Source organism: Aristolochia californica, unplaced genomic scaffold (assembly GCF_029961685.1).
Source record: "Aristolochia californica isolate CCGP_79_NKW_82.1479 unplaced genomic scaffold, dmAriCali1.0.hap1 SCAF_4, whole genome shotgun sequence".
Taxonomy (NCBI): Eukaryota; Viridiplantae; Streptophyta; class Magnoliopsida; order Piperales; family Aristolochiaceae; genus Aristolochia; species Aristolochia californica.
This window is the reverse complement of record NW_027182103.1, coordinates 2,614,831-2,638,215: the sequence shown is the minus strand read 5'-3', so window position 1 is coordinate 2,638,215 and position 23,385 is coordinate 2,614,831. Positions and strand designations below refer to the sequence as shown.

Genomic DNA, 23,385 nt, shown 5'->3' with positions numbered 1-23,385 from the left:
TCGTACATGGATTACTACCACAACAACGAAACCATGTATGGATTCTGGTCTTTTATTTTTTTCCAGTTCCCTGAAGGAAAGTTCGTCTTCAATTTTCTGTACACATTAATGTTCCCAAACTGGTTTTCTCCGGGAAGAGAATAAGACGAAGAAGGGATAATTGGTAAAATAAATAAAATAGGGACTGCAGAATGAAGGTGTGAAACAGAGAAAATGGTGACATAGGCAAAGCCCCCACTCCCTACACGGACTGCACCTCCCCCTCCTGCAGTAGGAGCCTTGTCGTAACTTCGGACACAGAGAACGTGACAGGGAAAAAGAAAATCGCCCAGGACGTGCGCGATGTGCGGGGGAGCGCCAGCTCCGCCGGGACGCGTGCCTGGCTGTGTTCGACTACGCCAATCGTCGAAAGGTTTTATAGTCCTTCTCCAAATCGGGGAAATATTCGTTCCGTAAGGGAGCGGCGGGTGGCATGGCTGTCGCGCAAACGGAAAAGAGGAAAAGCTTTTGAAAGAACTCCGTCTGTTCGATCTGAAACTCTGAAACGGAAGCCACATCAAATCGAAAGTCCAAACCCACTTGTCTCCCTCTCGAGAATCGAGACGGGTGACTGCCATGGCTTCTTCCCGTCTGTCTCTGTTTTTTTTTCCTCTAGTGGAAACGTTGAGGCTCGTTTCCCTCGACAAAGAGACGCGGAAGGAAGTTTTTGGGTGGTGCGGGTTCTATTGGAGGTATTCTATTGAAGCCTATTGGATTTGAAGATTGGGCTAGGCTTTAATTTGCACCGGTTCGTTCCAGTGAGGAAGTCAAGAATTAAGATTCTAGGGAAAGCGAATAGATTGATGACTAATGGTCCAAATTGCAAGCACGGATTAATGGTGAAACTTTGACTAGCCACACAAGTAAGAGTTGGCGATGGAAGGAGTCGACTAGGGTCAACCTGTAGTTAAATAAATAGGCTTGGCTTTGCATGGAGACTTGGGTTTGCTATGTGTTACGATCCCATGAAGAGGAGATTTGGCCTCACCATGCTTGTGATCCCACGAGAAGAAGACTTGGCAAAGAGAGATTAAGAGAGAGAGAGACAGGAATCTTCCACGAGGAAGAACACAGGCGAGCAGTCTCACCTGTTCGTTTGAGTTCCTGAACGAAAAGCCAGGAATCTTCCATCCACGCCTTTGCCTGCGGAGAGCATTCAAACATGGCAAAAGGGTAGTCAAACGGATCGACCACTCCCTGTGTCAAGTGATTGAACACTCATTAAGCCGTATAAGAAAAGGATTTTCCCTTTAAACAAGTCTGGTAACGGAGGAGCACCAGACAGCCGTCGCTTCTTTTAAGACGGACGAACGACTTTGGAATTATAGAAGCAGCGGAAAGTAAACGGAAAGTAGAATGGGAGGTTTGCTTGTTAACGGGTTCAAGAGTCAGGACAGGGGGGGAATCCTTCCTCCCATTGTCACCGCCGAGCCCCTCCCGTCTGCTGTTGTGGCCGCCTCTATCGCTGTCGAGAGCTATTTAGTCGGTCGCCTTCGTCACTGCTTGGTTCAATTTCTTCCTCCTTGTCTGCCTTCGCCTTTGTTTTTGTCACCGTCGCTTCCGTCATCGTCGCAACCGTCATCCCCGATGAAAGTTCCTCGCCGGTGCCGCTAGAGCTTTTCCCTCCGCATCATCTTCGACTGAAACAGGACCTAAATCCCCTCCCCCCCCCCCCCCCCCCCCGCGAGAAGACGATTTCGCACATGCGAGATCATAAACAAGTTTAAAAAAAATCTAGGGACTATTAGTGGTTTTTTAATAAATGTTAAAAATATATTTTAGTAGAAATACGACTATTAGTGCCTCATGTGTTTTTTAAACATTTTTCTAATTGGAAATTTTTATTAAAAAAATCATATAGATGGACTAAGAAATCGTATAAATATTTTTTGAATAAATATTTGATAGTTGATGCTGTAATACTTTTAGCAAGAGGCAATTTTCATAGCAATTTTGTGTTTGATATTTTATTTGAATAAAAATTTATCGATAAGTATAGTAATATATTAGATTGATTATTAATTTTTATTTATTTCCCTAGAAGAGGCAATAAGAGGTCCATTTAACTTTCCTAAGAAAATCTAAAAATATTTCTTGTAATTTTCTAGTAAGTCACTAATAGTAATAGGATTTTATTTAAAGGTTTTTTTTGGAAATATGTATTTTAGAAAATATTTTTTCTGAGAATACAAATTTTCAACTAGGGGCACTAAGGAGGCTATAGTAAATTTATGGTCAGATCCAAAAATTATAAAATAAGTTAGACAACATTTGGGGTAAAAAACATTAATATTGGTGCGTTTTAATCTATTATGGAGATTCAATCCCGAACCTCCCCTATCATTTTTTTTTATAAAATATATGCATAATTTTATATATAATTTATATGACATATATTTTATGTAGAGTATTAAATATAGGTTAGGCTCAAAATCGGCTAGAGCTCGAGCTTGATTACAATTTTAGGCTCGAGCTCGAGCTCGAATTCGAAATATTTAAATCAAACTCGGCTCGAACATAGGATGGTCCGAGTTCATCTCAATTCGATGCCACCCTTATGCCAATTTTATGTTAAATGTATTCATAATTTTATATATAATTTTTTTTACATGCATTTTTTGAAAAATTTTAAATGTATGTTGGAGCTCGAACTTGAGACATGTATTTTTTGAAAAGTTTAAAATGAATGTTGAAACTCGAACTAGGTTAAAATTATTGGGCTCGAGTTCGATAACAATTTTAGGCTTGAAGCTGGGCTGGGCTCGAGGTCGAGTTTGAAATATTTAAATCAAGCTCGGCTCGGCTCGGCTTGATGCCCCCCATATCTAAAAAGATGAAAAAATAGGAAATTTTAGGATATTAATTGTTTTTAATATAATAACATCAATAACTAATTTTTTAACTTATTTATACAAATACCCAACTTTGACTGATCATCTACACATGAGTATAGTCAAAGGTGCCATATCATCACTCCACATCAGCGCCCAAAGAGTTTTACACCTCATCGGGAAGCCACATCACCCCAAGAATGTCATGTCATTGAATTGATATTTTAAACAATTTTTTTAAAAAAAATATATTAGATTTTTAATTAAATATTTAAATTTTAAAATATTAATTAAACAAAAATATCTTTAAGTATTTTAAATAAATTTTAAAATAATTTTTAAAAATTTTTGAAAATATATTTAAAAAATAAAATACATTTAAAAAAATAAATGATTAGTTTTTAAATATTTTTAAACATAAGGTAATAAAACGTGTACAGATAAATTAGATTTGTAATCTATAAAATAAATTTTAAATTAAAAAATATTTTATATCTGTAATAAAAGGTTTGAAAAAGGTAAAAATAAAAATTTTAATAATTAATATACGAATTTATGTTTTGTTATTATAAAAAAAGAAGGTAGAATATTTGTACCAACAAAGAATGAATTTTTAAAACTAAATAATTTTTACTAAATATTATATTAAATTAAATAATATCTTAAAGTAAAAAAATTAATTAAGGTATTAACTAAAATAAACTATTAATTATATTTTAAAAATATATTTGAAATAATTAATTATCCAATTTGATATTTTTATTATATTAAAGTTTAGGTAATGAAATAAAATGTTTATGATTTTAAAAAAAATAGAAAATAATGTATTAAAAAATTACAAAATAATCTAAATCAATCTTGATAAGAAAATAGGAGAAAAAGTCAAACCGACGAGCAACATGGCAATTAGTGACGTAGTAGATGATGTATCATCCAACATAGAAGATAAAGTGGTACCTATGACATATAGACTTGGCGGAAGACTCGTCAAAGCTTACGTAACACTTTTGACTGTATACATACGTAATTGACATGTCAAAATTGTTTATTTGTGTAAATAAGTTAAAAAGTTGGTTATTTATGTCATTATGTTAAAAAAATTGGTAATATCTTAAAAAACAGAAAAAAATATTAAGATGGAATAGTTTTTTACGTGGAGAATTCGTAGGGAGGAGGCTTTGGTCGCCGAGGAAGACGAACGGAAAAAGAGGTTTTCTGTGTAATGAAGAAAAGGAAAAAACAGCCATACCTGCCAAAAAGTGACGGAGCTCTTAGTTTTCGTATTTTATCAAAATAAGGACTTCCTCATGCAAACCAGTATTCCTTAATCAATAATTTTTCTAAACAGTAGTATCGTGACCTTCTACCTGACTTTCAAACCTAGAAGACGTGCAAACAGAAATAACCAGAAAGAAGGGTTCAGACGCTAATGAAGATCATCCAAGGAAATTAACAGCAACAGAAATCAAATTTAAGAAATGACAATAGGGAGGACGAAAAGGCCTTGCGGGCATTTTACGTTCAAGGTATCTATTCAATTCGTCACATCTAACCATTTACATTACGGCATTGCAGTTCTGCTGATAAGCAGACTCACGACTTTAAAGCAAGTAGACAGTGTTAGAAAGGGTTAATGGCGGAAACACTTAAGATTTTCCGATTTCAGTTGCCGATTAATTGAGGTTGGTGAACGCAGAATCCCATTCTTGCCGCATGGCTTTCAAGTGTCGTTCCCGCACTCCAACGTATCGATCCAGACAGAATAGGGAAGTCGTCCTTTTTACCGTCATCACCCATCTTCTTGATCGAATTCAAGGAAAAACGACGACTGAGTTATTTCGGCAAGTAATGGACGACTCAACCTCCACCCAGCCTATAAATTCAGCAGCTACCAAACCCTTTGGCACACACAGCAGCTCAGCACCCCCCCTCGTCTCAAAAATGGCGGCACGGAGCTCGCTGCTACTGCTCTGCTTGGTACTCATTCTATCTGGGACTCCACCAATCCTCTGTACCAGCACGGATAAATGCGCGCCACTGCCTCCGTTTCCAGGGACAGATCCGATCTACCCCATAGACGTGGACTTACTGCAGGTCGCTCTGAATCTAGAATTCTTGGAGACTGAGTGGTTCTTGTTCGGGGCACTGGGCTACGGACTTGACAAGGTAGCTCCCCACTTAGCTATGGGCGGACCACCCCCTATAGGTGCCCGGAAGGCAAATCTGGACGAAACCACCCGACGCATCATCGAGGAGTTCGGTTATCAAGAAGTCGGCCATTTGAGGTTTCTGATCCCCTTCATCTTCTGCTGAAATTTATCTGTCACTGATGATTGGCAAATCGGATTTTTCTTTTTTTTTTTTTCATTGGTGTTGAAATGTTGATTCAGAGCAATAACGACGACCGTGGGAGGATTTCCGCGGCCTTTGATCGACTTGAGCAGTCACAATTTCGCCAAGCTTTTCGATAAAGCAGTTGGGCGCCCCCTCTCTCCCCCCTTCGATCCCTACGAAAACAGCATCAATTACGTTCTGGCTTCCTATGTGATTCCTTACGTGGGGATGGTGGGTTATGTGGGTGCAAATCCAAACATCTACGGTTACGTCTCGAAGAGGGTAAGCAGAAACTGGAGCTTCACGAACAGAGGAAAGAAAATTACCACTGAAAGTCGAGTACTGAAACCGTTTTCATGGCAGTTAATTGCAGGGCTGTTAGGAGTTGAAGCCGGGCAAGACGCAGTCATTCGCACGATACTGTACGAGCGCGGCGATCACGTCGTGGAGCCTTACAACTACACAGTAAATGAATTCACCATCTTCATCTCCAACCTGAGAAACCAGCTTGCCATGTGCGGGATCAAAGACGAAGGTCTCGTCGTTCCGCCGGAGCTCGGAGCGGAGAATCGGACAAGCAGTAACATCCTGTCTGCAGATTACCAGTCGCTCACCTACACCAGAACGCCGGCGGAGATCTTTAGAACCGTCTACGCCTCAGGTAATGAGAGCAAGCCAGGGGGTTTCTTCCCAAAAGGCGCTGATGGGAGAATTGCCAGGGAGTTCCTGGGGAAGTCTTCACAAGAAGCATGAAAGGAAGAACCGAAAGATAGAGATCAACTGCGCGACTCTGTTCAATTCTGTTCCTTAATTTGTAATTTGTGTGAGATCTTTCAGGCGTTGTTAGGGGAACGCCTATGATTACTCCTATGATTACAGCCGCTATTTGTCATTCCAGCGCCCAGATTCAGTGGGCGTCCACTATATAAAGCTCTTATATTCCCTCTCATCACACTCCGTGTCAACACTCTACGTCCGTTTACCTTTTCTCTTATTTTTTTATTATTAATTTAAATTATTTTATAATTAAAAATATTTTGCAAACATTAATTTTTGGTTTTAAAAATCTTACACATTTTATTTAATTAAATTAACTTTAATATAATAAAAAATATAAATTTTGGTTACTAATTTTTTTAAAAATATTTTTTTAATATAATTAATACCTTACATTGCCACTTTAAGATATTATTTAATTTATCACATTTCATTAACGATTTAAGATATTTTTAAATTTAAAAATATAATTAAAGAGATAGCAAAACTCTAATAGTATTTAATTTGGCCACCGGTGAGAATGTATACTCCATTGGATTTGTACTTGATGGAGAATACCCATTTACACCCCACTGATCTTTTATCTTTAATTAAATTAACAAGACTCCATGTCTCATTTGTCATTAATGCATCCATTTCATCCTTTATGGCTTGAGCCCACCTAGGGTCTTTTAGAGCTCTATCAACATTTGTAATAGCATGGTGTGAGAAGAGTTCATTTACAAACTCTTAAGGGGTTCGAATAATTCTTTTGTAAACACATAATTGGCAATAGGATATTTCGATCTTTGCTCCTTCACTTCAGGGGAATATTTGTTTCGTGGTTTGCCTCAATTGTACCTAACAGGTAATTCATATACAATTGGAGTAACCACATCATTAACATTTTGAGCTATGATAGGAGTACTTACCTTAATGATATTCTTAGGATATGGGTTGCGAACATGAATATCCACATCATTAGAATTTTGAGTTCTGATAGGAGTACTTACTTCGATGATATTATTCTCAGGAGATGGACCGTTGGATACTGAGGGGAGGGGTATTGATTCATCAACTTCTCTAGATTCGGTTCCACAATTGTTGTTATATCAGTATCCTTGAACCAACCAAATGTCAACCAATTCAGCTCTTCTTCTCATGTTTCCCCTTAAAAGGAAGAATTGGATGCAGCAGACAAGTAGAAAATATAAGTTTTAAGGAACATGATATCCATAGTTACATATATGTGTCGAGTAGTTGGATCGTAACAGTGGTACCCTTTTTTATGGATTGCATATCCAAAAAATAGACACCGAATGACACTCAAATCAAGCTTCGAACATTGGTTTTTGTGGAGATTAACAAACACAACACAACCAAAATATCGAGGGGAGAACATCAACACCGTGGGTAATTAAACATAGTTTGATAGGGTTGTAGTGGAGTCTTAAACTCAAGAATTTTGGAAGGCATGTGGTTAATGAGGTGGATGGCCGTAGCAACAACATAAGTCCAATGATGGCTAAGCACTTGAGCCCGAAGTAAAAGAGCCTGAACTGTTTCAAGAATGTGGCAATTTTTTTGCCCCGTAATACCCTTTTGTTGAGGACTCTGGGGCATGAGGTTTCATGAATCAGTCCATTGTGTTGAAAATACTCAGAAAACTGATGATTCACATATTCTCCACCATTATCAGATCAAAGAATTTGAATGTTAGCGGAGAATTGAGTTCAGATCATCTTATGAAAGGACTGAAAAGTATGAAAGATATCATCCTTGTATTTCAACAAGTAAATATAACAAACCAATAGATATTAGATGCAACATTTTTTAGGGAAGGGCTCCCCACATCAGAGTGAATCAAAGCAAAAGGATCATCGCTATCATTCATACTTAATGGATAATCGACCCGATGGCTTTTAGTTAGAATGCAAATCTCACATTTAAAATCTAGAATTGACAAATTCAAAAATAAATCGGGAAACATATGTATCAAATACCCAAATGATGGATAGCCTAACCGCGGTACCACAACCAAATATGTTCCATTTTGAGGTCACTCATGTGCCGCATGTGATATGCACAGCCTACGCTGAAATCATCTATGTAATAGAGCCCCTCTTAGTACCACGCCCAATGATCTCCATGGTGAGAATATCTTGAATAAAACAAAATGTAGGGTAAATAAGAAAAACACAATTCTTGTCATCGGTAACTTGACTCACTGATAATAACTTGTGAAAAAAAGAAGGCATGAGTAATGTGTTGGATAATTATATAGCTGGTGATAACATCATTGTTCCAACCCCTATTACCGAAGAGATAACTTCATTAGTATTGGCAATGCTAGTCCATCGAGGAGCAGAATGCTAAAAAAAATCATTTGCATCAAATGTCTTATGGTTCGTTGCTCCAGAATCAAGTATTCATGCATTGTAATCAGCATCTCTGGTAGATCCGAGGAGAGCATTACCTGGGATAGATTTTGAGCTATTGACTAGAATGGGAGAAAGATGCGGCTTTCTTGTAGCCACTACAGCCTTGCCTGTACCTTCATTATTTTCAACCATATCACAATGCTTTTTAGTCTGAAGTTCATGCCAAGACTTGGGGCACACGTGTAATTTGAAGCAAGTCTCATGAGTATGCTTTGCATTCTCACAATGAGAGCATTTCTTTCCATTAGAAGTGGCTTGTGATTTAGAGTTAGAACTGGATTTCCCACCATGCAGAGAGATAGACCCAAAGTGCGACAGAGAATGTGAGCTATGTTTGAAGCTCTTGGATGCTAGACTTGCTCCTGGTATATCATTGAAGCTACCAGTCGTCATCACTGCTTGATGAACAACTTTTATGCGGGCGTGAGCATAGGCTTGCTCCACGATCAAGAAAAGTTGTATTTGGAGAATATTACTTCGGATATGATCTAGGCGATCATCGAAACCATCCAATAACACATATACCCATTCTTTTTTAACTAAGGTATTATACCGTTAAAATATTGGTTGAGCACTCCATCTGATTTAGTTGACAGAAGTCTATTTCACGTTTATGTATAATTTTTCAAAAGAACCACCAGACTGTTTGAGACGTGTCACCTGTTGCTAGAGATCATACACCTGAGAGGTTTCACTGTTATCAATTACCATCTTGGTTGTCAGGAATCGAATGAAATTGTTGATGAGGGAAGAGTCCACGGAATTAATTAACCATCCTTTGATAATAGCATTGTATGTGTATCATCGTCTAAAGGTCGGATCCGTTTGAGGTTGAGGGAAATCGCCGTTCAAATAGCCCAACTTGTCTTTGTTTGAGATATTCATCTCGACAACCTAGGACCAAATTGCATAGTTGGTGTTATCCAACTTGATTCCAATTGGTGCAACAATATCGATGGTCTAGGTTGGGGCTGAAGCTTTGCTCAAAGATTTAATCATTCTCGTAGTCAACTCGACCAAGACAGAGGAGGGTGGAAATTCACTAGACTAGAAGTCCGTGTCGACTATGGATGAAAACACGAGTATGAGGGAATGGAGAACCTGCAATGAGAGCAAGAGATGGTTTAGCTCGTTCGCTGGATTGACTCAGTTGAGTCCGGTCCGAGTTGATGGTGTTTGAAATTAATTGCCCAAAGTTAGGAAGAGGGATTAATTCGAACCGTCATTGTCCCCACAATGCTGGTTTCTGAACAGTGCAGGATGGGAGGGTTTCCGTTGGGAGACCAGAGTCCATCATCTCCGGAAACGTCGGAGGCTCGGCCAGAGTCGCACGCGGCGGCTGACGGTGGAAGTGAGCCAGCAGTGCCTAAGAGGTTCATCAGTGTGGAGCGGCCGATATGCAGCGGGTTGACTCGGTTGAGTCCGGTCCAAAAACAAAGGGTCGATAGAGGAAAAGAGGGGGAATTTCTCCGTGTCGTAGCCGAACAGGAATTTTCTCCCTGCAACTTCGCCCGTTATTCCCGCTGTAACAATTTCGGTAACGTCTTTTTTTTTTTTTATTCAACGATTTCATCTTCGAAGCTGGTGTTACGAGTACTAATTCGTCTGTTCTTACGGATCTGGAAGATAACTGATGGAGGAAGTAGTCTTCCCCCGGAGGATCTCACGCCAACAGGTGAATGCACAGAATCGCATTTTTGCCGCATGGCTTTCATGTGTCGCTCACGCACTAGAGCGTATCGATCCAGAGAGAATAGGGAAGTCGTTCTTTTACCATTTTCACCCATCTTCTTGATCGAATTCAAGGAAAGACGACGACTGAGTTATTTCAGCAAGTAATGGACGACTCAACCTCCACCCAGCCTATAAATTCAGCAGCTACCAAATTCTTTGGCACACACAGCAGCTCAGCACCCCCCTCTTCTCAAAAATGGCGGCACGGAGCTCGCTGCTACTGCTCTGCTTGGCACTCATTCTATCTGGGACTCCTCCAATCCTCTGTACCTGCACGGATAAATGCGCGCCACTGCCTCCGTTTCCAGGTACACATCCGATCTACCCCATAGACGTGGACTTACTACAGGTCGCTCTGAATCTAGAATTCTTGGAGACTGAGTGGTTCTTGTTCGGGGCACTGGGTTACGGACTTGACAAGGTAGCTCCCCACTTAGCTATGGGCGGACCACCCCCTATAGGTGCCCGAAAGGCAAATCTGGACGAAACCACCCAACGCATCATCGAGGAGTTCGGTTATCAAGAAGTCGGTCATATGAGGTGTCTGTTCCCCTTCATCTTCTGCTGAAATTTATCTGTCACTGATGAATAGCAAATCGGATTTTATTTTATTTTATTTCATTTGTGTTGAAATGTTGATTCAGAGCAATAACGACGACCGTGGGAGGATTTCCGCGGCCTTTGATCGACTTGAGCAGTCACAATTTCGCCAAGCTTTTCGATGAAGCAGTTGGGCGCCCCCTCTCTCCCCCCTTCGATCCCTACGAAAACAGCATCAATTACGTTTTGGCTTCCTATGTGATTCCTTACGTGGGGATGGTGGGTTATGTGGGTGCAAATCCAAACATCTACGGTTACGTCTCGAAGAGGGTAAGCTGAAACCGGAGCTTCACGAACAGAGGAATGAAAATTAACACTGAAAGTCGAGTACTGAAACTGTTTTCCTCGCAGTTAATTGCAGGACTGTTAGGAGTTGAAGCCGGGCAAGACGCAGTCTTCCGCACGATACTGTACGAGCGCGGCGATCACGTCGTGGAACCTTACAACTACACAGTAAATGAATTCACCATCTTCATCTCCAACCTGAGAAACAAGCTCGCCAAGTGCGGGATAAAAGACGAGGGTCTCGTCGTTCAGCCGGAGCTCGGAGCCGAGAATCGGACGTGCAGTAACATCCTGTCTGCAGATTACCAGTCGCTCACCTACACCAGAACACCGGCGGAGATCTTTAGAACCGTCTACGCCTCAGGTAATGAGAGCAAGCCTGGGGGTTTCTTCCCAAAAGGTGCTGATGGGAGAATTGCCAGGGAGTTCCTGGAGAAGTCTTCTCAAAAATCATGACAAGAAGAACGAAAAGATAGAGATCAACTGGGCGACTCTGTTCAATTCTGTTAATCTGTTATTTGAGTGAGATGTTTCAGGCGTTCTTAGGGGTAGTTAAGTGCAGTTTGAGTGGAATTAGCAATGGTGAGTTAGTGTAGTCTGCTGGAAAGAACTTTCTTGCCTTAGGATGCATAATTAAAAATTTAGTGGAAAGTGGAGAGTGAGTTTATTAATAAAATACTTTAATTGATTTAACTTTATTAAGAAAGTTTTATTTAACTTTTTAATAAATAAAATAAGTTATATAATTTGAAATTTTTAAATAAAATTATTTAATTAATTAAATGTAAAAAAACATACCTAAATAAACATGGTTACTTTTATAACGTCCAAATTCTTATTTTTACGATATCTTAATTATTACTCTTAAATTAGTAATTATAAACGTGTTAAGAGGCCATAAAAATGTGGATGATACAAATGAAGATCATCAAATTGATGTATCGGGCGAGTGTCAATCACATGAGGGTGATCATGTCTATTATCAACCAAGGAAGATATAATTTCGGTGACACGAATATTATCATATCATCGACTCAAGAGGCATCACATGTAGTACCTCAATATCAACCTCAATCGCAGATAGTATATATGTATCTTCCATATCGAGGACAACATATACACCCAATGCTTATGTGTTATGGTCAATATGGTGTACCTTATCAAATAGATAGTTCCCATTTGACAAATAATTGAGTGTTGTCATTATTATAACCTTTTGGTCAACATCAATCATCACAAGAGGATGGTGGGTTATATGACTTATTTTTTAGTGTCCTACAAATTATATATCCAATAGATTATAAAATAAACTCAAGATCTTTGTACTCACTAATCTATGTGGGACTATTCCTTAACACTCTCCCTCACGTGTAGACACTATTTTCGTAATCTTTTGTGGCTCTACAAGTAGATAATTTAGGTGTAAGTCCTCTTTCGGTGGCTTCTACAAGTAGATAGTTTAGGTGTAGGTCATCTTTTGTAGTTCTACAAGTAGATCGTTTAGGTGTAAGCCCACATATGAGTACTGACTCTGATACCATGTTAAGTTGTGTCTAAGACCTATCCCAAAATGACTTAACACATCTTCTATAAAACGACTTTATATTTGTGTTTTTTTCTTACCAAACAAGTACTTAGAACCCACAACACAATAAACAGTGTGTTCACTAAATAAACTAAGTTTATGTTCTAAAAATATTTACTAAATTTAAGTAATTATGTATAAGAAAGCTAATCCAATACGAAAAGTCATTTGGTATGAAATATGTGAAACACTATCTCAACCATTTGATCGATAGCTATCTCAACCGTCTGATCAATGGCAATCTCAGCCGTCTGATCACGATCGGAAGACTGAGATAGTCATTTTATATGTTTCACACCAAAAATAACTGTATTGGACAATGGTTTTTTGTATTGGAACAGTGTTATGCATAATATATTATATATAAAAAACCTGACTTACACCCACCCTTACACACCCTTTCCATGTCCAAGAGAATGGGGATAACATACTCATGTTAGTGACAAGAGATCTGCTCGTAATAAAAATTAATGATGATTCCTCACAAGTGAAGAGAGAGAGAGAGAGAGAGAGAGAGAGAGAGAGAGAGAAATTGATCAATTTATTTCAATTGGAGGGAGGAGACCCACCAAGACTAACTAGAGGGGATATCATATGTACAATTTGTGTTTTCAGCACGAGGCCTAAGCTGGAGGCCGTGACCCTAAAATAAGTCAGTTGCTGATGTTGAAATATTTAGGATCTGCTGGATGATGGTGATCCACATGTAACTGCAACAAATATTTCACAACTCAGACATACCCACTTGAGAAAATCAAAGCCTTAACAACATCAACACTGATTTCACCATGGTTGGCCAAAACAAAACAACAGTTGGTTAGGCAACCACAGAGTTCCACCACTCATTTCATACAAGCCTTATGACACTTTTATGGGAAAGTTTTCATTTTACCTTCAGAATCATCAAAAGAGCAAGTTGGGACTTCAAAACCCATTGATTTGCAGCATAAAACAATTGTAAAAAGAAGGGGAAATTTTTGGGTAAATAAGCTTATGGAGAGAGGAAGAAATGGTTCCCAGCAAGTAAAAAAACCACCCAACAAGGAAAACTTCAGATCATCTAAAGGTTGCTTTCAACTATTCTCCTCCTACACCTCATCCTCTCTCAAGAAGAGATTAATAGGATTCATCCAATCAACATGATACAAGGTGCCAATACATTCACAGAGACCAAAGATCAAAACGAAGTGCAATTTGGAACAAAACATGCCAACAGACCTTCAATGAAACAAAGGAACTTACAAGTAAAAACATCAACATACTCAAAGAAAATATACCAAAAATATAGATAAGAAAGTCAGTACCAAAAATAATCATATATAGAAAAGTGCAATACGAGAAAGATGTCGACAACAGCGAAAGGAAAAGAGATTTAGCGCTTCAACACATGGAAACAAAATTAATGGAGAATTCAACTGGCCAAAAATTCAAATTAACTCATGCAGAAAGGTGATCAACAAGGAGTGCAAAAACATTACCTTGCCCTCGTCTGCATCTGAATGACGCTGAGGGAACACAACTCTCAGATCATTGTACAGGTAGAAGCGTCTCTCGCCTTCAACAGCTAGACTATTCCCTAGTGGCTCAGATAAAGGATCAGATTTGCACCTCTGCAAGGATCTCAAACCTTTTTTAGGGTAAGGACATAGAAAACGGAGGTGCAGAGCATAACGAAGAACACCAGCACCATTTGTATTTTCATTTATCTTTGAAGTACTACTATGTACAGATTTCTTGTCAGTAACTTGACATGTGTCCATTGGGCTGAATTCATCCAGACGAGTTCTCCTCTGACTATTGACAGCTTTTGCATCTACAGCAAGATTGAACCCATTTCGACTTGCATTACTTTCCCCATGCCTGAATGATGCTGGACTCATCTCTCCCTTCCGTGACTGTTTGGACAGATCAAACTGCTCATTACTAATACCAGTATATACACAACCAACACTGTCAGAGATTTTGTTTTCTACAGTTTCAGAGGTCTTGTCTATAGATAACTTTGTATTTACAGTGCTAATATCATTAGTGGTTTCCCCATTACAACACAAAATACAGTTTGTGTTTGAGTTTGGAGTAGCTGCTGGCCTGTTCTTAACATCAACATCCTTTCCGCCACAGGAGGCTAGTGTGACCTTTTGCCGTAGGAACGTCTGCTTGCACTCAAACAATTAACATTGACATTCAAATTTAACCAGAACAAAATAGAGGTAAAAATTAAGAACACTTCACCAGATAAAATTGATCTTGGTTCACAGAATGTACCTTGGTTCCAGCAGGCATGTCACTCAGATCATAGTTGCAAAAAAATGTATGAACAGGAGTCTTCTCAGGGTTGCTAAGGACCTACAATTAAAGCAAAGTTCTGTCAGTTTGTTAAAAAATGCTTTTGAACTCTGCAGTGCATCATCTAAACATGAAATACCTATAAAATATAAATACTGGAGCACAAGCATTTTGTTAGGTTAAAATCGATACATTTAATTTTTCACCATTCGAACTTTCAAATACAAAACTAAGATGTACTGGAAGCGTTGTAATATATAGGCAAGAGTTAATACAGTCGATTCCACTGTTCATAGTATCAAAATCAATTGTTCTGTCAAAGCAGGATGCAATGATAATACTAAAGAAGCTTTGCATAAACAAATCATGAATGAACAACCAAAGGATCCAATTACACAAGAGGTATAAGAAAATATAACTGAGATCTTTGCAGAAAACATCACGTGCATGTATAGTTCTATGACATGGTTAGAGACCATGTCTGTCAACCAAGTAGCACACAACAATAGCTCCCAAGACAATAGAAACCCACACAAACCAGTGTGTTAGGCTTCTATCACCTTGCAATGATAGTTTTCATACATATTTTCTATATGAATTACACAAGAGCAAATTATTATGTTAGGAACATGAATTGTAACAATATAGACAGAAGTTTCATAACTGGGATATTACATATGGGCAGAACAATATTTTCTAGGAATACGATTCCTAACAAAATAAATAGAGGTTTCAAATTTAAAGTAACAGACCCCAATTGTTTCCAGGCACCAAATACAGCTATGTATCACGCATAATTCTACAAAAAAAGTATTGTTAATAATCCACATATAAATTTCTATCTAGGTTAACAAGTCCAGGTTGCAACAGGGCTCCACATGCCATTGTATATTACACATACTGACTAAGACTAGATAGCCACTTGAAATTTCTACTACCATCCAAATAAACGAAAATAGTCTTGCCTAACTTACTTGATACCACCAACCAAGTTTGAGGGCTAAAAAGAACCTAATACCAGTTGTATGTGTCCTTTCATGGGGATACGCAACCGACTTCGAGTAGATCGGGAATCATCATTACTGCTTAGGCATCTCTTCATTTTTGGGCCCTTGGATTTGCTTGATGGCAGATTTCCAGCAAGATCAATCGATGAATAGTACAGTAAGCAGCTATCCCCATCAACACTCGTGACCGCAAAAGGAAGCTTCTGAGATGGGGGAAAGAAACTCCCTCCAGTAACATTCAGAACAGCAAGAAAACCATCTATTTTCTGCTCAATAAACAGTAATACACAGAACAAAAAGACATCTTCAGTTAGTCAATATGCTTAAGAAAAAAAATACTCCAGACATGCAATAATTTCTAATAAAGCCAAACCTGTATAGCATTTCCAGATGATAAACGCCCAGATAGGAGAGACTCCTCGAATGAACCAACCAAAGATCTCCTCACTCCGAGCCCAGTTAAGCTTCTGACCGACTTGACACTTTGGAGTATATGGGCATATTCCGGGTGCCATTCCTGTCTTCTGCAAGAATTACCTTCAGGAGTATAATCATCCAACTTTTTACTAAGGAGATCAAGGTTTTGACGCATACGGTGTGTGATTTTGAGATCATCATCTTCAGGGGGGTACAGAGCACTCAAGAAACTCCGATCAAATGATGTCTCAAAACTACTTGAAACAGTGTGGTCATCACTCACCTGCCTTGAGACACTAGCATAGTGCCCACCTGTATTTTTCATCCTTCCAGAACATTTTGGGCCAAGAGGAGATGAATTCTCCATCTTGGGGGAGATGGCTATAGTTCTAGTTATGGTTCTTATGTTACTGATATCTTTGTATGCATGGACTCCTTGTTCATGTATCATGACTTCCTTGCTATCAAGTAAAGGTCCATCGGTGAAGAAAAAAGAGTCCATTCTATTATGCTCATTATTATTCCGTTTCAAACACTCAGAAGCAGACCAGATAGAGGCATCAAAAGAATTGTTATTTCCACTGTTAGCTTTCTTATAGTCCTGTGAGGCACAAAAATCCCAAGGGCTCATGGAGATGTTGGTGCTAGCTATATCTAGAGGATCACCATTGAACTGATTTGTAGGAAGCATTCCATTCAGTGGAGACAGCATATGTTTCCTGACATGAGAACCTTGTGAATCAGCTGAATTTTCAGAATTACAATTCACAGCAGATGAACGACCCCCATCCGAAAAAATTCTCTCCAACCCATTGACAAAGAAATCTGATCCACTTGATTCAAAGCCCACAATCCTTGAAGCTGGATTCTGAATGTTGCGCATCATTTTTGGTGCAAAAAACCCATTCTTATCCTTTAAATTCATCTTCAATCCCTGGAAGTTTGATGCAACATCAATGGCAGATGAAGGTCTGAAAAGTCCATCTTGCCCTGTTAGATGTTCCAAGCTGGTTTTCCTTTGGAAATCATTGAGGGAAGAGCAAGAGAACTCCTTTAAAATCCTTTTCCCTGTGCTTACTCCATGGCCATCAAAATCACCATTGCTGACTCCACCATATCGAGGTGGGTTTTGAGCAAATGTACTTAACGACACTGCAACTTCATCAGCAATTGTACTCGTGGAGACATGAGGCAATCCCATTTTGGTGCACTTGAGTTGCAAAAGCCTATTCACTTCTTTCCCCCTACTTCTGAGTATTTTCTGTTTGCAGTTCTCCTGAAGAAATTTTCTATCCTCATCCAAGAAATAACACATATAATTGGCCCCAACTTCTTACAACTAAAATAAGATGCAACAAAAACAAGTGTAGCTAACTGAAGCTAGAATCTATTTAAGGATCTAAACAAAGAATCAAACTTCTCCTACCACTGTCCTAACTACTACAGTTCAAATACCAAGACATGGCCTTGCTTTTATTGGCATCCCTTATCACTTTCTGCATACACATACCAAACTGACTAGACGTGAAACATCAGAGAAACATATTTCTGGTCCCAATGGGCTGAATCGTTCACGCTCAAACAGTCGAACCACAAGCCACGAAAAGCTGAGAAAGATAAAAATGAATCAGTTTATATAGGAAGATAAACTCGAGAAGTAATTACAGAAAATTCCATTCTATTTTCTGAAAGTTGGCAATTCAATGAAAACTAAGATGATTTCCCATTTCCCCACCAAAGACAAGAACTGCATTATGTCATTCCTTTTGAGAAGAAGCCTAAACGAAACTGTTAGTGAGAAACAGATGTCAGGAAGAAAAAGACACCCGCCCCTTTTCCAAATTGTACAGATAAAGATGACCGCAGGGAAATACCAGGAAAAAATAACAATTAAAAGAAAGAAAAATCAAAACAGTAACTCGTAGAAGAAAAGCTGGACATAATAATCTAATCAATCAACATGGATTAAAATGAGATATATCAAATTGCAAAAATAATTTCGATATGATGTATTAGTACGAAATAAAGACCATTAAAAATGAATGAAGATTTACAAAGCAAAATTATCATCTTTAAAAGAAACTAGTACCCCACGTTCTTGTTCAGAATAAACCAGAAAAAAGAAAGTATGATAAAATTATGGATCTTAAGAACATAGCCAAATGAATCAATAGAAGCTACCGCAAAATAAAATGACCAAGAAATTTACAAAAATAGCATGACTCGACAGATTTTTCATAAGGATAAATCGTAGCCAGTAGCATAAAAAATGAGCACTTGCAAAAAATGAAAATTAAACCCGAAGTACCCAATCCACCTCAAACCCCATCAGGCATTCAAAAAGACAAATAGACGTGCTTAAGGAACTTCCTAAACCCAATTATCAATTCGGCCTCGAAAATCCCAAACCGATCATTTACAACAACCAAAAAAGGTATCAGAAACACACTATAGGTTCCTTCCACGCCACACATTCGCGCAAAAAACCAACAGGAAGAAAGCTCGACAGCAAAAGTCCCTCACAAAAATCGAAAATTTCACTCGCGAACTCCAATCCCAAACTCAGCATCAAAACAGATAATCCCACAAAAAACATCAACAAAAACCCAACAACCGATCACCATATTTAAAACAACTAAACCAAAACCCAACAATCTGATCACAAGGCACACCTCTCAAAGAACCTATCGGATAAACCAATTGAAAAATCACCATCGATCGTTCATTCATTCCATTCAAAGTTCAATCAATATCTCCACAGATTACCAATCAAATTCCAAAGAGAAAACAACCCAACAGATAAAATCTATTTCTCTCTCACTCGCTTCTTCCTCTTCTTCTTCCACCACCGTTAGAGGTTCGCCGCAATCCATTTCTCCCTTTCTCTCTCTCCCCTTGTTTATACCCGACATTTTCTAGTAATTTCTTCGCAATTTTCAGCTATCTTTCTCTCTCGTCGTTATCAAACACGCAATTAGTATTTTAAATTAGTCCAGCAATTCTTATTGCTGAATATGCCCCTGCGTTTATCAGAAAGAACAGGAATAACGCTCTAGGGTGTCCTCATCATCGGAAATTTTTCAAGGGTCTGAGTGGAAATTCAAGCTGAGCAGCAGCATCAAGAAACGTGTAATACTGACGTGTTGAGATCACGTGGCGAACTTGGAGTTTTTTAATACTTCCGTCACCGCCGCAACTCCTTAAAACAAAATTCTCCGACGTGTTGATTAATTCTGCTTTGAATTTGAGTGAGAAGTTTGAAAAGGAGAAGAAATGCAAGTGAACTTCAGAAGATGGTGGCCGTTTGAAAATTTTGATCAAATTGAAATAAAGAATCAAAGAAAATAAAAAAAGTAAATTAAAATTACGTAAATAAATAAGTAGAAGAACCCAAACTCCCAATGATTTTTCTGATTCTCCAAGAATGAGCGGCGAAGGGAATGATCAAAATCTCCTGTTCTTATTTGATACGCATATTTTGGCAAGAAGAATAATCTTCTCTTTTTATCAACATAAAAAATGACAAGTGTTCAATTGGAACATGAAAACATGATCGAGATCGAGTGGAAGGAAGAAAATGACCTAATTACTTCAAAAGATTTTCTTCCTAAATAGATCCAAATTGGAACTATTATATGTCCAAGTTCCAATATTGAAATCATTTAAGAGGGTTCCCCTTACTTTCTCAATCTATAGGGAGATCTTTCATATCTTTTGAGATCCACCTCCAATATGGGATAAAAAAAAGCTAAAATAATTGATTTGTTTTCAGTCATTATAAAAAGAAAACAAATTGTTGAACCTCTTTCACGCTTATGTCACATTACATGTAGGCAAATAACCCCTCGAAGGTGCAACTTCTATGACTCATTTTACATTGCCAGAGCCAGTTGTAGCGTAGATTCTCACCAGTCACTTCCATTGGCAGAAAGGGGTGACTTCCCAACCAGGGTGGAGTCCACCATAATAAGTGTTTTCAAGTTCAAACTTTCCAATTGTGGTATTCCTTAATTGAGCTCTTGGTATGGTTGGCTGAGCGTCTCTGTTGTGTTCTGAATGCTGCTGCTGGCTATTGAGTTCATCGGTATGGATCGATGTGACGACTCTAAAAAGAACTTCCCATTCTCCATTGGTTGTTGTCTTTTTATGCTATATTTTTCACATCTTTGCATTTTGCACGAAGAATTGTGGATTCTCTGTCTTCCTTTACAATCTTAGAGAGGCGGGGCCAAAAGCAACTGAGAGGGGAAGAAAAGAATCTGCAAAGAATCCCCCAAATGCAGCTTCTTTTCTTGTTCTCTCTCTAAGGCTCTTTTCTGCTTTTTCTCTCTCTTAGGGTTTTTCTCTCTTTGCTCTCTGAAATCTTTTACCCGCCTACGGCAGGACTACTCGGGCGGTAGGATTGACGAACAAAAAAAAAAAAAAAAATCGATTGAAAATGCTTGATGTGTCGCGGGTTCAGAAGGAATTGGTGGAGTGTAGCGATCGGCACAAGGCTATCTCCGGAGTTAGCATAACGCTCAACGGGGACGATCTTTCGCATCTCCAGGGAATCATTTCTGGTCCTGTTGGAACTCCCTATGAAGGCGGGACATTTCTTATTGACATCAGATTGCCGGGTATCCCTCTTATCTGAGCTTTATGTAAATTTTATTTTATTTTTAAATGGGTTAACCTCAATCTTGAGCTTTTGTCAATTCGTCAATTAAATTGGGTTAACCTCAATTCTGGGTCTCGATTGGATGAATTGTGAATTGAATTTGAAGCTATGAAACTGAGCAAGGGCGTTTGGACTTCAAAATAAAAAATAGAAGTGAATTGCGTTTGAATGAAATCGTTTAAAACTATAAAACTGATTATATGGATGCCTAGATTGGTGGCAGGTTTTCCGAGTAGGATTGAGATTTTCTTATTTCTGTTTTTGCTTTCTGTCACATCTTCCAAAAAAATTTTCTGAGAAAGGCCTGAAGGTACCAATTCTTTTGCTGATGACTTTATTTGATTTGATTTGCAGATGGGTATCCCTTTGAGCCTCCTAAAATGCAGTTTATAACAAAAGTTTGGTATGATTATATTTTCACAATGTGCATGCGCTGGCTTCTGCTCCTTTTTTTTGCTTGTATGGTAGTCAATTCAGGAAGCTCAGTGGTCTGCTGTTGGATGCTTGCATGACAGAAATTCTTTAATTTCTTTCTGTTGTTCTTCTTGGTCTCACCAAATGGATCAAAATCAATGTGATGTTGAATTTTTCATACCTCTTATCTTACAGCTTCATTCAATTAATTTGATAGTTATACATTCTTCGCTAATTACTTCTTATAGCCTTTTGCCATCTCAGACTCCCTTATCACTTTACAGGCTTCCTTTAAGGTTGGATTACTTTTGCTGTATAATTTTTTCCAGAAGTTTTCTGTAATATATCAGTTGATATTGTTGATGCTTGAACCATAGTCATTTTTTTCTTAAACAGTTTGGGTTGTTGCTTGTATAGTTTTGTCTCTAGAACTCTGGATGTATCTTATTCAGGATTTATTATTGTAATTTTTTATATGGAACTTGTGGGAAATTTTTGGAATTTTATACAGCAGAATGTTTTCAGGGCTAAAAGCAAGAATTATTCTTTGATTCTCCTGGAGGAGGGGAACTTGCTCAGAAGCTGATATGATTCATAAAATGAACGAAAATAAACGCTTGTTTTGTGACACTATTTGATTCTTTTTATCTGAAAATGTGAAAACTATGGGGGGTCTCATTCATTTTGCTGAAAGCCCATATCTTTTGATCCATTGTTTCCTGGGCAAAGATTTAGGCCTTATAGAGTTCACTGGAATCTGTTTGTTTACTTTGCTAAACATCAGCACTTCAATCTTCGTCTTAATGGATGCATTCTTTTAGATTTGATGCATTCCTGTCTGTGCTAATAGACTCATTTTGCAGATTGTATGTTGCCTTGTTTGTGAACAGGGATGTAGAAGCTTAACTGCTTCAGATGTTGGTCATTCTCAGTTTTGGATTTACAGAGGCTTTACCTCTTTTCTGACAACCCATCGGTCCATGTTTAATATTTCATTAGCAAAACCTTCATCTCCATCTTATCCGTGTTCTGGTTTATAAAATCCGTAACGACCTTTTTTGGCTCTGTTTCCGTTGCGCATTCATCTGCATGTCATGAAATGTTGTGAATAATGCTGGTTCTTGTAGTAATTGGCATTTTACTGGTGTTATCTCATACCTTTTTACTGTTCATCCTCTGTTGTAGGCATCCCAATATTAGCAGTCAGAATGGGGCAATTTGCTTGGATATTTTGAAGGATCAGTGGAGCCCTGCACTCACCTTAAAAACTGCATTGGTCTCTCTGCAAGCATTACTTTCTTCACCTGAACCTGATGACCCTCAGGATGCTGTGGTGGCCAAACAGGTCCAAAATTCACTCTTTTGCCATCTACTTGCGTAGCTATTCATTATCGTCACTAACTTTCTTCTTTTTGGCTGTTTCAGTTCCTAAGCGACTACCCTACATTTTACAGCACAGCTTGCTACTGGACCGAGTCATTTGCAAAGAGGAGTTCTGTTGGAAATGAAGAGAAGGTATTATTTTCCATATCAAGTTTTGACACTCAATTAAGCATTTTTTTTTTCTTTTTTGAAGATAGCTACTTGTAAACCCAGGTAGAGGTCATGTTACAGAAAACAAAGTTTCCTTTTTTTTGGTTTTCTATAGACAAAACAATGCTCCAGAATTTTGACTAGCTGCTGTCTGCAGGTGCAAAAGTTGGTAGAGATGGGATTCCCTGAAGATGCTGTAAGGACAACACTGGAACTTGTTGGTGGCGATGAGAACATGGCTCTTGAGAAGCTTTGCTCAGGCTAAAAGCTGTTTAAATATGAAATTGTACAGTCTGCTATCTAAAACGGTCTTGCTGCTGCTTCCATCATCTTTTTCACTCTAGTTAGTTTCTCTGTCTCCTTCAGTGTCTGACAGTCATTATCAAGACAACAAATCATCCTTTGTTGGGAAGTAAATTATAAATGACACACCATTGAAAGAAACTTTCCCCAGTATATCAGC

The 23,385-nt window shown here is 38.4% G+C and overlaps 4 protein-coding genes across 8 annotated transcripts; 3 read left to right on the top strand and 1 right to left on the bottom strand.

Annotated features, from left to right (window-relative positions):
• The first annotated feature begins 4,797 nt into the window (after window positions 1-4,797).
• On the top strand, window positions 4,798-6,153 carry LOC137962858 (ferritin-like catalase Nec2). Its single transcript, XM_068809968.1, has 3 exons — window positions 4,798-5,155; window positions 5,261-5,486; window positions 5,568-6,153. Exons 1-3 carry the CDS (start codon window positions 4,812-4,814, stop codon window positions 5,955-5,957), a joined length of 960 nt encoding a protein of 319 aa, XP_068666069.1. The 5' UTR covers window positions 4,798-4,811; the 3' UTR covers window positions 5,958-6,153.
• A 4,178-nt stretch (window positions 6,154-10,331) lies between these two features.
• Window positions 10,332-11,629, top strand: LOC137962161 (ferritin-like catalase Nec2). Its single transcript, XM_068808890.1, has 3 exons — window positions 10,332-10,675; window positions 10,780-11,005; window positions 11,087-11,629. The coding sequence occupies exons 1-3, from the start codon at window positions 10,332-10,334 to the stop codon at window positions 11,474-11,476; spliced, it is 960 nt and encodes a 319-aa protein (XP_068664991.1). The 3' UTR covers window positions 11,477-11,629.
• A 1,353-nt stretch (window positions 11,630-12,982) lies between these two features.
• On the bottom strand, window positions 12,983-19,491 carry LOC137962548 (uncharacterized). 4 transcript variants are annotated; one of them, XM_068809477.1, is made up of 6 exons: window positions 18,988-19,491; window positions 16,272-17,922; window positions 15,910-16,164; window positions 14,871-14,951; window positions 14,084-14,767; window positions 12,983-13,315 (listed from the first exon to the last, which is right to left on the bottom strand). In XM_068809477.1, the coding sequence occupies exons 2-6, from the start codon at window positions 17,628-17,630 to the stop codon at window positions 13,259-13,261; spliced, it is 2,436 nt and encodes an 811-aa protein (XP_068665578.1). In that variant the 5' UTR covers window positions 17,631-17,922; window positions 18,988-19,491; the 3' UTR covers window positions 12,983-13,258. The 4 variants fall into 4 exon arrangements, with proteins under 4 accessions (XP_068665578.1, XP_068665579.1, XP_068665580.1 ...); XM_068809478.1 differs by having other exon boundaries at window positions 19,082-19,491; XM_068809479.1 differs by having other exon boundaries at window positions 19,137-19,491.
• Window positions 19,492-20,294: 803 nt separating this feature from the next.
• Window positions 20,295-23,383, top strand: LOC137963616 (ubiquitin-conjugating enzyme E2 27-like). 2 transcript variants are annotated; one of them, XM_068810754.1, is made up of 6 exons: window positions 20,295-20,399; window positions 20,699-20,934; window positions 21,330-21,378; window positions 22,575-22,734; window positions 22,815-22,904; window positions 23,080-23,383. In XM_068810754.1, the coding sequence occupies exons 2-6, from the start codon at window positions 20,754-20,756 to the stop codon at window positions 23,185-23,187; spliced, it is 588 nt and encodes a 195-aa protein (XP_068666855.1). In that variant the 5' UTR covers window positions 20,295-20,399; window positions 20,699-20,753; the 3' UTR covers window positions 23,188-23,383. The 2 variants fall into 2 exon arrangements, with proteins under 2 accessions (XP_068666855.1, XP_068666856.1); XM_068810755.1 differs by lacking the exon at window positions 20,295-20,399 and adding an exon at window positions 20,404-20,447.
• The last annotated feature ends 2 nt before the right edge of the window (window positions 23,384-23,385 follow it).